The sequence below is a fragment of the Scylla paramamosain genome, chromosome 39 (genome assembly GCF_035594125.1).
Source record: "Scylla paramamosain isolate STU-SP2022 chromosome 39, ASM3559412v1, whole genome shotgun sequence".
In the NCBI taxonomy this organism is placed as follows: Eukaryota; Metazoa; Arthropoda; class Malacostraca; order Decapoda; family Portunidae; genus Scylla; species Scylla paramamosain.
This window is the reverse complement of record NC_087189.1, coordinates 4,502,501-4,515,976: the sequence shown is the minus strand read 5'-3', so window position 1 is coordinate 4,515,976 and position 13,476 is coordinate 4,502,501. Positions and strand designations below refer to the sequence as shown.

The window sequence follows — 13,476 nt, the reverse complement described above, 5'->3', positions numbered from 1 at the left end:
TCATGAGGCCATCCCGCCAGTGCTTATCATCACAGCCCACCATGCCAATAGTCCCAGAATAGCAGACAGAAGCATAGGCTATGGGAATCTCCGAGTCCTCAGCTTGGGGTAGTTTCTTGCCCACCTCGTAGACTTCTGTCTGGTTGGCATCCACGAATAGGCCAATACAGGGCACGTTGGCTGAAAACTCTTTGAACTCGGGCACAGTGTACACACTGGTGAACTGGCTCTTCTTCAGCATCATGGTGATGCCCTTATTGCCAAGAAGAGCCAACCTGTATCCTCTGGGGCACCTGGGAACAACACACACCAGCACAGGTATCACTTGCTTTGCTCAATGAATAAGATGCATGTGGGTCAGACTGCAGATTCTTAAGTTAAAATTACTTTCTTCACAATACTTAAGTGACATCCCTTTTTTCCTGAATTCATAATCACCAATGGAACAAATTTCAGCTAGCATAGTTTCTCTCCACAGCAACACATTTCTCCCTCATCTTCAACTCTCTCAAAATACAAGTACCAACTAACACCATCAGCAGAGCACCTCTCCCACCTAAGCAACACAACACATACCTCATCCACAGAACACATCATTGCCTTATTCTCAATACAAGCCCTCCACCTCCCCTCCTTCACAGACATACCTAAGAGGAAGACGTTTCTGGCTCTTGTGCATGATGTACAGAGTGCCCTGGCAGGAGTGGAGGTGTCCATTGCCCTTCCTCTTGATCAGCTGGATAATGGGGTCAGCCAGGGGCACAGGAAGGTGCATGAAGGTGATAGGCGAGGTCCAGTCCAGCAGTTTAGTCTTGTCAAGCAGCTTCACCACTTCTGCAGGCTCCTCAAAGCTTAGCAGGCCCACTTGCTGCTGCTTTGGCTGTGTGAATCTCCCTACCTATCTCAGGTGAATGGGTGTGGGAGGAGGAACAGAGCTTATGGTAACTTACTGAATGTGATAAAGACTACCTCAACAAGATTACATGCATGCCATTCACTAATGTGTTCAGTCACAAACAATCAAAAATCTATATGGCATTTGCTAATATATAAAGTAATTAAGCACCCAAAATCTAATGTTCTCTCTGTCATGAAGACAATTTCAAGATTCCAAACACATAACACATTGATTAACAAATACAAAGTTACTAATCACCTGAAATCAATTATTCCCCCACCTCTCTCTCTCTCTCTCTCTCTCTCTCTGAAGACAATGAAAAGTTAAACAAGATTCCATACATAACAATCACCAACAAATAGTTATAAATCACCCAAATCTACTCTCTCTCTCTCTTTCTCACCTTGGTCATCTTCCACATAATGATGGTGTCCAAGTGGTGTTTGCGTGGCATGTAGAATTCACACTTGTCAAGGAACTTGGTGTGCATGTAGATGGTATTGTAGAACTGAAAGGCAACACCAAGGAGGCACACTTACCAATGGTGGACCTCTGCTGGCATGTGGCTCAGAAAGAAGTGCTTGTAACTGATGAAGTGTTTGGGTTTTTGTATGTACTCTTGGAAAAACTCTAACCTGGTATAAGCCTGAGTGATAAAGATGCAAAACTGTGTGTGTGTGTGTGTGTGTGTGTGTACCAAGTTGTAATGTACAGGAGGGGAGCTATGCCAGTGCTGTCACATCTTCGTATCTCTTGGTGTCTAAAAGGCCTTAAATTTCTATATCATCTCTGCACACACTACTTCCACATCCAGTCCATTCCATATATCTACTGCTCAGTGCGGAAGAGTTGCTCATTTTCATATTCCTTCTGTAACTATCTTGATTTTCCTTCCATGTCCTCTTGTATCTGTCATGTCCCACTTTATCAGGTCTTCTCTATCAAGCAACTCCATATTCTTCATGATTCTATAAATTGTTATCATCTCTTTCCCTTCTTTGTTCCTGTGTTGTCAATTCCAGTTTTGATAGCCCCTCGTGTGTGTGTGTGTGTGTGTGTGTGTGTGTGTGTGTGTGTGTGTGTGTGTGTGTGTGTGTGTGTGTGTGTGTGTGTGTGTGTGTGTTATTTTTTCTTCACCTCAAAATCAACACTTTTTCTTTGCTGTCAAAATAGTTTACCATTTTTTTTTTCCCAAGCATTTCTTACACTAGATTGGAGGTTTCCCATTGGTACATGTAACATTTATCATATTTTTCATTCACACTTCATTCAGGACACACACACACACACACACACACACACACACACACACACACACACACACACACACACACACACACACACACAGGATAGAAGACTGTGTGGCTCGGAAAGAAGTGTTTGAAAGACGAAATGTTTGGGTTTTCACATGTATAGATTTAATCATGTAGGTGCTTCATTTATACTTTGTTCAGGACACACACACACACACACACACACACACACACACACACACACACACACACACACACACACACACACACACACAATGAGAGGACTGTGTGAAAAGGAAGTTGAGGGGAGGCCAAAAGAAAGCGATTTTAAAGTAAGGAAGGAAAAATGATGAAAGACAAATAAATAAGGAAGGAATTGGTGAAAAACAAAAGTGGAAGATTATCATGAAAGGGAAAAGGTCGAGGAACTGATAAGGTTGAGTGTGCAAGGGGCATTCATGAGTTTAAAGATTGTATATGACAAATTAACTTGAAAAAATAGAACATTACAACATAGACTTAATCCTGTAAACACACACACACACACACACACAACAAGATTGACTGAATGATTCACAGAACAAGACATGCAAAATTTTGATGTTTTGAAGATACCCAGGAAAAGATTCTCTCTCTCTCTCTCTCTCTCTCTCTCTCTCTCTCACATTATACACTCACACTGCTGGTCAGTGGTAGTCCCTTCTTGGCCTTGGTGAGAAGCCTCTTCACCTTCATCACTTGTTCAAACTCTGGGTCTTCAGGCGGAGTGCTCATCTTGCAACTGTAAACATTGTAGTAGTAGTAGTAATAGTAGTAGTTGTTGTTGCTGTATTAGTGATGGTAGTGGTGGTGACAGTGATGGTGTTAGTAGTAGTAGTAGTAGTAGTTTTCAGTAAAAAAAAAAAAGAGGAAACAAAATAAATATAAATAATAATAAGAAAAATAAATAGGAAGAGGAAGAGGAAATAGAAGCTTGACAAAGAATAAAAAGGAAAGGAGGAGGATGAGGTGGAGTAGCAAAGGGAAGGAAAGATGAAAGAAGATGAAGAGAAGACCTCTGTGTACACTTCTACAATAACATTTATTAATTCTGGGTGTACAATATTTCTCATCAGGCTCTCTAACTAAATTTCCCCCTTCAATATTATCATAAGCTTACTGATGGATGTTTCAATCTATAGGTTTACCCTGTGCAATATTTTAATGATTCAGTTATTTACAGTTCCACCTTCTAAAAATCCTTCCCATGTTTCTTTCCTTAATCCACCTTGATGTGATCCTTCGTGCTGTTCCTTACAACCGCCATTAACTTGAATTCAACATTATTTAGTGCAATTTGAAGCTATTACATTTACATTCCTTAGACGTAGGTTAAGAGGAGACCTGATAGGAGTCTTCAAGTGGCACAAAGGTTACAAGGGGGAGCACAAGCAACATTCTCAGGATCAGTAATCAGGATGGAACAAAAAATAACAGGTTGAAGAATTTAGGTTCAAGAAAGATGAATGGAATGGGCTCAGTAATCAGGTTGTTAGTGTTGAGTCATTAAGGAGCTTTAAAAGATTAGACAAATTTATGGATAGGGATGATAAGTGGAAATAGTGAAAATAGGTACGTTTTATAAAGGGACTGCCACGTGTAGGTCTAATGGCTTCCCGCACCAACCCTTGTGTTATGTTATGTAATCGGTCTCAGCTCCTTCATAGTTGGTCTGCTTGTTTAGGGCATCATCAATCATTGCTGCTCTCGACTCCCTCCGTTTCTCCGGCAGGCACTCCGCTCCTACCAATCCTTTCGTATTTCTCCACATCCCCATTCATGTTTCGCTATACAATACAATGATACAGAAAGAAATGGGGATAGTGAGAATAGGAGCCTGACGAAGCTTGTGGGAAGAAACGTGTTGGAGGAAGCTTGTAAGGTGTTTGAGGAAGCTTGTGGGAAGGATAGATGTTTAAGGAAGCTTGTACGGTGTCTGAGGAAGCTTATGGGAAGAATACGTGTTTAAGGAAGCTTCGAAGATGTTTGAGGAAGCTTGTGGAAAGAATACGTGTTTAAGGAAGCTTGTAAGGTGTTTGAGGAAGCTTGTGGGAAGGATAGATGTTTAAGGAAGCTTGTACGGTGTCTGAAGAAGCTTGTGGGAAGAATACTTGTTTAAGGAAGCTTGTAAGGTCTCTGAAGAAGCTTGTGGGAAGAATAGGTGTTTAAGGAATCTTGTAAGGTGTCTGAAGAAGTTTGTGGGAAGAATACGTGTGGGAGGAAGCTTGTGGGAGTGATGGAGGAAGCTTGTGTTAAAAATGGGTTTGAGGAAGCTTGTCTCTTTGTGTACCTCTCCTTTGATGCGTTTTTGTTTCAGATATTGTTAATGCACACTCTTTCCTCATTGTGTTTCCCTCCTCCAAGTAAATTAATCCTTGCATCCTTCCTTCTTTCTTCCTTAAGTACATTGAACCTTGCAACCTTCCCATGGCCACGTGCTCCCTCACTTCCAAGCTACGTCTCCCTTATCTCCCTTATCTCGTTTCCTTTATCTCTTCATTTTAACTGCCTACTCATTTTTCTTGTACATTTTTCCTTCTTCTGAACGCAAGTGCCACGTCCAGCAATTATTAATTATTTATTTCAAACCTTTCACCCCCCCCAACTCACATGGCGGTTCAGATTTACCTTAGTTCACCGCTATTGGAAGGTGTAATGGAGTTAATATGTGTCACAAGATGTCCCCAATACGTTACCTGATCCGCTGCTGGGATGTGATGTACGTGGGTCAAGCGATGTCCCAGATAGAAAGGGATATTGTGCGTTATTCTGCTGTCCTTCCTCTACAATGGCGATGAAGCCGGTGATTCGCGATCTCTTGCATTTGTGTGTGAAATTTGTGATTTATTATTTACCCTTTCGGCTCATAGAGTTTATTATTATGATTATATTATTATTTCTATTATTACTATTTGCATTGACACTTATTATTTGTTAATGTTTTGTTAATTGTAATGAAAAAAATGCGGTTGTATTATTATTATTATTATTATTATTATTATTATTATTATTATTATTATTATTATTATTATTATTATTATTCTCGACTGATGCAATTCATAAAATATTCAGTAAATTGCAATTTTTAAAAAATGCAGTTAAATTTATTAGTAGAATTTGAAATGCATATAGTCATAACTGAAATCAAATTTAAATATGAACTAAATTTAAAAGTAAATGAAGTAAAATAAAATAAAATAAGATAAATAAAATAGAACATCGGTTAGAATTCGTTGTTAAACCGTATCATTCTCTTTTTTTTTTTTTTTTTTTTTTTTGTGTAACTAAATAAGAACTGGAAATATTACGGAGAAATTATGTGCAGTTTCTTCTATTTCTTCCTTTCATTTCACTCCTCCCTTCCATTCGTTCTTTCAATTCTGTTATTCCTTCCTTCCATTTCATTCTTCCTTCCGTCTCTTCTTTCCATCCCATTCCTCCATTTCATTCTTACCATTCCATTCCATTCCATTCCATTCCTTCCTTCCTTCCTTTTCATTCCTTCCTTATTTTATGATTTTCTATATCCTTAACTCTTTCATTGCCTCCCATCATTTTTTTTTTTTTTTTTTGTTTCTTTTCTATATCATTCAGCGCTGCATTATTATATCCGTGAATCCCATTAACCTCTTTCCTTTATTTATCCTTGCATTCCAATTTTTTATCCTCTCTAAGAGCCTTTCCCTTTTTCCCGTGCATTCCACCCGTCTTATTTTCTTCCTTTTGGCATTTCCTTCTTTATCAGAAAGAGAGAGAGAGAGAGAGAGAGAGAGAGAGAGAGAGAGAGAGAGAGAGAGAGAGAGAGAGAGAGAGAGAGAGAGAGAGAGAGATTCTCTCTCTCTCTCTCTCTCTCTCTCTCTCTCTCTCTCTCTCTCTCTCTCTCTCTCTCTCTCTCTCTCTCTCTCTCTCTCTCTCTATATATATATATATATATATATATATATATATATATATATATCTGGATCGCTCAAACAAATGGAGGGATCCCAAAAGTAGAGAAAAGGAATGCTAAAAAAAAAAATGACATCTAAAACAATTATAGAAAGAAAATAATAGTAAGAAAGAATAAGTAAGAAACAATTTAAGAGAAGGAAAAAGTAAAGGAGGAAAGATAAATTAGGAATAATAACAATAAGAAATTATCAAGAAGAGGAACTAAAATTGCGATAAGAAAGGAAGAGAAAAATTTAAAGTAGTGAAAAGAGAGGAAGTGAAAAAAAAAAGTTATAATCCTAAAAGACTAAATAAATAGAAGAAGGATAATATTGAACAAAAGAAACTAGCAAGAAGAAAAACTAAAGGTGATAAGAAAGTAGGAGAATTTGAAAGTTGTTAAAAGACGGAGAGATAACAAGAAATTTAAATAAATAATAAAAAAAGAAATATAATATCTGAAAGACTAAACGGAAGAAGGATACCATCAATAAAAAAAAATATATATATATATACATATATCAAGAAGAGAAGCCAAAAGCACCTAGCTGATATAAACAGACAATGAGGGAAGAAATAGATCAATGAGAAAGAATAAAAAAAATCTGAAAACAAGATAGGATCCTAAGAAGACTAAATAAACGGAAGAAGAATAATATTACCAAAAAGAAATCAAGAAGAGAAGCTAAAAGCGCCGGGAATAAACAGGCCACAAGAGGAAGATGAGGAGGCAGAGCAGGTTGGCCGCCATGTTGTTTGTTTTCAGTGTTACGGAGACAGCCCGAGGTGGACGTTCGCGCGGGGAGAGGGCCTTTTTAATGATTATGGAGAACCCTGAACTAATATTAGAGGAATTAGAGAGTGAGTGTGACAGCCTGGCGTGTGGCGAGAGGTGTCGAAGAGCCGTTTGGAGGCGTGTGAGAGGAGGGAGAGGGGAGTGAGAGAGGTGATGTCCTCCCGGCGTAGCAGCTGACCACAAGTATCTCTTTGTTACTCTATTTTAAGCTCCCCTGCCCTCACACGTGCTGTATACTAAGGGGTTTTGATATCGTAGGGGCGTTGTACGGGTGTGGGCGTGGCGGCGTGGGTGTGTGGTGGGGGAGTGGTGAAGAAAGTGGCGTTTTCTTATTTCCTATTGAGTGATGTGTGTCGCGTCCTGCCGTCATGCACTTTCTTTCCTCTATCTCGTCTCTCTTTCCTTTGTGTTCCTTTCCTTTCTTTAAAAATTTCTTCCTTCCGCTTCGTTCGTTTATTCCTTATTTTGATTTGTCTCCTTTGTAATCTTTTCCTTTTCTTCTCCATTTCTTCCTTCCATTCCTTCATTTCTTCCTTTCATTCGTCTCTCCTTCCTTTGCAATCATTTCATTTCCTTCTTCATTTATTCTCTTCATTCCTTCATTCCTTCATTTCATTCATATCCTTCCTTTTCATTTCATCCATTCTTCCCTTTTCTATCTTTCTTTCATTCAATTTTTTCTTTTCGTTTCTTCCTGTATTCCTTCCTTCCTTCATTCTTTTCTTTAATTTCTTCCTTTCATTTCATTCCTCCTTTCTCTCCTTTTATTTGTTTTGCTTTATTTCCTTTCCATCCTGTCCCTTCTTCCCATTTCTTCCTTTCCATTCTTTTCTTCCATTCCTCCTTTCCATTTCTTCCTTTTTCTCCCTTCCTCCATTTATTCCTCCCTTTCATTCCATTCCATCCCTTTCTTTTTTACTTTCATTTCTTCCTTCTATTCCATTTTTTTCATTTCTTTCATTTCATTTAGTTTCTTTCCATTTTCCTTTCTATCCACCTATTTCCTTCTCTACATTGCTCTCTTCTGTCAAAATGTAATTAATTGTACTGTGCATTGAGTGATTTGTTCTCCTGTCTGTATTAAAAGTTTGGTTTTTATTATACAAGTGCTCTCGTCTAACGGCAAAAAAAAATATATATTGTTCTCGGTGAAGTACTTGGGTCACATACAGTGCAGTGGTGTGTGTCTTTACTGCGGCAAATTGTTCGTTCCTGAGATATTAATTTTTTTGTTAGGTTTACTGTTTATTAGGTTAGGTTTAGTTAGATTAGGTTAGGTTTAGTTAGGTTAGGTTAGGTTTACTTAGGTTAGGTTAGGTTTAGTTAGGTTTAGTTAGGTTAGGTTTAGTTAGATTAGGTTTAGTTAGGTTATGTTAGTTTAGGTTAGGTTTAGTTAGGCTTAGTTTGGTTAGATTAGGTTAAGTTTAATCACCTACCGTTTATTTAAAGTACAAAGTTGCTGGGAAAATTTGGACCCTCTTGACACACCGACCCTGAAATGTAGTGAGTCGATGATACTTGATTGAATTGTGGTCTTTTGTGTAGTGAAGTAGAATTTTTGTGGAAATGTCTTAAGTTGTAGGGAGCTTTCACGACAAACTGACCCAAGAATATAATATAGCACCATATTCTGAAACACTTCTGCACCGCACCTCCACTACTTTCAAAAGCCTCAAGTTACTAAAATTACACATGTTTTCAAGGGCGTTTTCATGGTTGTATTGACAGACGAACAAGATACATACGTTGTGAAATAGAAACACGCGTAAGAACCCACCTAAGCATCTCTGTGGCCTTGGAAAACAGTCGTGGTGAGAGAGCAAAGCGTTTTCAAATACAGGCCTTATCGTACCATACCTCAAGTGATTTCCAGGCTTGTGTGTGTGTGAAAGCAGTATTTGTATTAAAGAAAGTTGTGTCTATACTCATCACTCATCATTTTGGCCCCAGTACAGTGTGGCGCTGCAGAACGAGGAATTGGGGTGCTTAAAGGGGTCTTAAGTAGGGTGATGACTGGGGTGGGTAAGTAGGGTGATTGGGGTGGGTGAGTAGGGTGATGACTGGGTTGGGTGGGGGTTAAGTAGGGTGGTGATCAAAGGGGTAAGTAAGGGGCCTAAGTAAGATGGGTGGGTAAGTAGGGTGATGACTGGGGAGGGTAGACTAATTAAGGTGGTAATCAGTGCACACCTTTACTGTCCATATTTGGTCTAATCGGTGAGGTGTACCTGTGTGCCGAGTGGAAGGTGTGTCCTGTGCATTCTGGGTGTAGTAGCACAATGAGTATATTTAGTTAAGGAATGCATACAAGAAGTCTCCTAAATGGTTACAAAGGGATGTTTTAACTCTCACTGCTACACAAACTTTCTTCTATAATTTCCTTTGACGTTTGTAGACAGTATTTTCTGCCAGGCTCTTGTAAATGTTTTTGTAGCCTAAAAAGACAAAATTACCTTCTGTTTTTTCTCATTTCTCTTCTGTGTCTCCAAACAATTTTTACAGTGCTAGGAAGGGTTAAGGACCAATGATCACATAAGTAAAGTGGGTATGTGATTTCCCGTTTCCTGCTGGGGGGGTTCAAGGTGCCGCTCCCCTGATAGTGTAGTGTGTCTGTACATTGGGAATTCTAATGTTTTAATATATTGCCCTCTCTTGTAGGTGTTTGTAAAGAGTTTTTTTAGTACTTCTAATTGTGCGAGTTGTTGCGTATTGGAGTGAAAGGGTTAACATTCAGAGCACTGTGAGAAGAAAAAATTTGCTTTGACACAGAAAAAGAGAGATTCAGTGGTTAATTTTGTATTTTTAGACTACAGAACTGTTGAAGAGACTAATGCTAAAAAGTTAGAGGAAATTATGAAGGAAAATTGTCTCGCATATAAAGGGTTAACACTGAAATTTACCTTTTTTTTACACATTTGTAGCATCATAGGACTCATTGAGCAAGTGAGTCCTCGGTGACTGTCAGACTTAGGTTTGTACACGGCGATGGTTAGTGGTGCTACATCTGGTGACTGGCTCTGGGTTTGGTCAGATCAGTAATGCTGTGAGAGGTTGATGGGAAGCAGTTACCTGGTTAATCTTTGGACATGAGGTGGAGTAAAACATTAATTGATTTTTTTCATTATACATATGGAAGACTGGGCCCAACTATCAAGTAAAAATCATACAGTAATTATTCAGTTATTAGTACTCACACAGGTAATATGTCTTAGAGATTATGTTCAGCAGTAGCAGTAATGTTAAATGTGATATAAATGCAGTCAATTTAGCTCTGCAGGTGTGAAGTGAAGTACACGTGTTGATTAGAGGAGTGCAAAGACCATATTCTGAAACTCATAAACACAGCATCTCCACTACATTCAGAAGGCTCTAGGTGAAGTGACACAGGTTTTTGAGGGTGTTTCTACTGTTCTAGGGATAGATTAACAAGAATGCTATATCGTTAACAGGAGAAGCACTCTTGAGAACCTTGCTAATTGTCCCTGTGGCCTGAAACAAAGCTACATAATCAAAAACACTGCTCTTTCACCTCGACTACTTTTCAAAGCCACAGAGATGATAAGCCAGATTCTTAGATTGTTTCTCCTGTTAGAAATGCAGGAATCCTGTTAATCTGTTACTAAAACCACAAAATCATCTCTTATAAACCCGTGCATCTTATGAAAAGACCTTTATTCTGAAACACTGCTATTTACTAAGGCCACAGAGATGATAAGCCAGATTGCCAAGACTGTTTCTCTTTTTGAAAATGTACAAATATTATCAATCTGTCTCTAGAACCATAAAAACACTCTTAAAAACCCATGTATCTTATTAAAAAGGCCTTTATTCTGAAACGCTTTGCTCTCTCACCATGACTGTTTTCAAAGGCCACAGAGATGGTTAGCTGGAGTCCCAAGACTGTTACTCTCATTAAAATTATAGAAATCTTGTTAACCTGTCACTAGAAACATAAAAACTCCCATAAAAACCTGTATATCGTCAACTAGAGCCTTTTGAAAGTAGTGGAGGTGCAACATAAAAGTGTTTCAGAATACATACCACACACAGTTTCACATTTTCATCACTCAGGCTTGTACCAGGTTAGAGTTTTTCCAGTACTGCAGGGCTAAGTTGGGGTAGGTCATGGGAGGAAAAAATCATCAGTGTAATCTTCATTGTCATTCCCTCAAATGCACAGGGCTGCTGGTATCTTTCATGCAGGGGAGAGGTGTGTGTGTGTGTGTGTTCGCCAGTGTGTAGCTTCATTGGTATGTTGGTGCATGCGTGTTGCCTAGAGTTTTGTTTATTATTCTTATTGTTACACGTGTGAGAGAGGCTGCCCAAGAGCACAACAGAGTAGGAAAGAGACCATCGAGTTCTGATGAGTTTGAAACGGATGTGCCAACAAGTGTAAAAAAAAGACTGAGTTGAAATGGACTGCCTGTTTATTCTTTGTGGCTTTTATGTAAGAGAGTTTGTGTGCATGTGTGCCTTTGTTAATATATTAGTTTGGCTGCCAGCACGTTGAAACACTCGTGAGAAGTTGGTGAGGAGCAGCGTGAGAGCCAAGGGCAAGGTTGTTATTGTGGCTGTGAGTGAAGGCTGGTGAGTGTTAGAGGAGATGAGGCATGAGTGAAGGCTGGTGTGTGTGTGTTAGAGGAGATGAGGGATGTGTGAAGGCTGGTGAGTGTTAGAGGAGAAGGGTGATGGCTGTTGGGTGTTAGAAAAGATGAGTAATGGCAAAGTTGCTGATGAAATTTGAGTTAGGTTAATATTTTTTGATTATTTATTATTGGAAATGAGTTCCTGGTGTACACTGGAGAATTGTGTTGGTGTAGAAATGTGGTTGGTATCCCAGGTGTGTGGTGTTTCCCAGGGAGTCATACTTTAGCAAGTAAACAGATAAGGAATCTATAAAGGTGTAGATCTGCGAGTGTGTCATCCTGCTGCAGTGGATGTGTGTGCACCAGACTGGGACGCTGGGATGTGGCAGGTTGGACAGTGCATTATGAAGAGTGTGTAGCAGATGGAGGGATGGTGCAGGTGTGGGTCAAATGCTGCTGGCTTTACCGGAGTGAGATAAGTATAACTGTGTAAAATTTGCTGCAAACACAGAGTGAATTGTTAGGGAAGGTTCAGACAGTAAGGGAATGACAGGCAGCTGCACCTGACCATGTGGCAGGGCAGGCTTGGCACGCTGCCAGCACCTGACAAACATTGACTTGTGTAAGCATGGAACCTGTCTTTCAAAACAGTGATGATGATGTTATGCCACTCACTCCATCCATCAAGTGTGTGTGTGTGTTGTGGCTGGAGGCATGACTGTACCTGTGTGTTCAGTGCAGGAAGCAGTGGTGGCTGCTTTAGCATTGCACAAGAAGGCAATGCAGGTATTAGGGTCTTCATATGTAAATGGCTTGGTTACATTCTGGGGATCTCTGCTGCTGAGTCAAACACAGAGTGTGTGCAAGAGGGAATGGAGACTGACAGGACTTGCTGATGTTTTTTTTTGTTTCCAGCCTGTGTTTGGAAAGACTGATTGGAAATATAGTATTGTGTGTAAAGAGTTTGTCCTCTGTGGCTGCTGAGGGTACAGGCATAGGCAGTAATTGTTGGTTACTGATGTGCAGTTATTTGTACCAGTTTGATTCAGGCATGTGTTTGTGGGAGGAGGTCAGTATTGTTGGTCCATCACCTCAGGTCACCACAGGCAGTGTTATAAGGGACAGTTTTGTGGTACAGTTTGCACTTTCCCTGTCACATACTAACTCATATCAGATATGATCACTTAATGAGATAAGATAAGAGTTAAGCTCAATCATTGTCTGTTATTTTTAGGTTTCATTAAGTATGTGTTTGGGGCAAGCAATTCAAGGTCATAGGCAGTGAGGCAGTGTTTTAGTATGCTGAGGTGACTCCTGGAGGTAAAAGGCAAAGGTGCTCTTGAATGTAAACTATAAAATTAGGCGACTCACTAACTGAAGGAATGCATTGCATTACTTTGTATTGCATTACAAAGCATTTCAATCCAGAAATTCATTATTGGTATAATTTTGGAAGGCATGGTGATGTTCCCTCGTGTCAGCACCAGTCGCCTGATGGCGGTGTGCCAGCCGGCGGGGCGACATGTGACTGTGGTCCAGTTATCTGCCTGTTAGGTCCTGCCTTGTGACTGTCCATTGTATACTGCTTGTCTTCTTTGTTTCCACTTCAGAGTGGACACCAACTTCACCCAGTCTGCATTCCCTCTTGTCATACCACTGGTGTCTGCCTCTCACCACCTCCTCACAAACAGTCTAACTCTCTCCCACACAGCTGTCAAACACCACACAAACACCTCCAGAGTCACCTCTGCTCTTGTTGCATTAAGCTAAAAATGCCTTTCATAACATACACACTCACACCAAGCAGCACTCTGATCTTGTGTTTTTTGTTGAGACAGAATTTGAAAAGAAGACGGGAGATGGTATGTCCAAAATGCTGGATGACTACATCCACCACATAGCCAAGACTGGAGACACCATCTTCCCCTGGCACCGCATCAGACACTTCATGCAGCACATGCTGGAGACGGTGAG

At 39.8% G+C, this 13,476-nt stretch overlaps 1 protein-coding gene across 2 annotated transcripts in view; it reads left to right on the top strand.

The window, feature by feature from the left end:
• Nucleotides 1–82: 82 nt before the first annotated feature.
• Nucleotides 83–13,476, top strand: part of LOC135092085 (serine/threonine-protein phosphatase 4 regulatory subunit 2-A-like) — a 20,220-nt gene continuing 6,826 nt past the window's right edge. The window contains exons 1-2 of one of the 2 annotated variants that reach the window (XM_063990294.1): nt 83–318; nt 13,341–13,471. In XM_063990294.1, the coding sequence (XP_063846364.1) occupies nt 243–318; nt 13,341–13,471 (207 nt within the window). In that variant the 5' untranslated portion in view covers nt 83–242. Of the gene's footprint in view, nt 319–6,856; nt 6,985–13,340; nt 13,472–13,476 lie in introns of those variants that run through there. The other variant, XM_063990293.1, reaches the window with a different exon arrangement.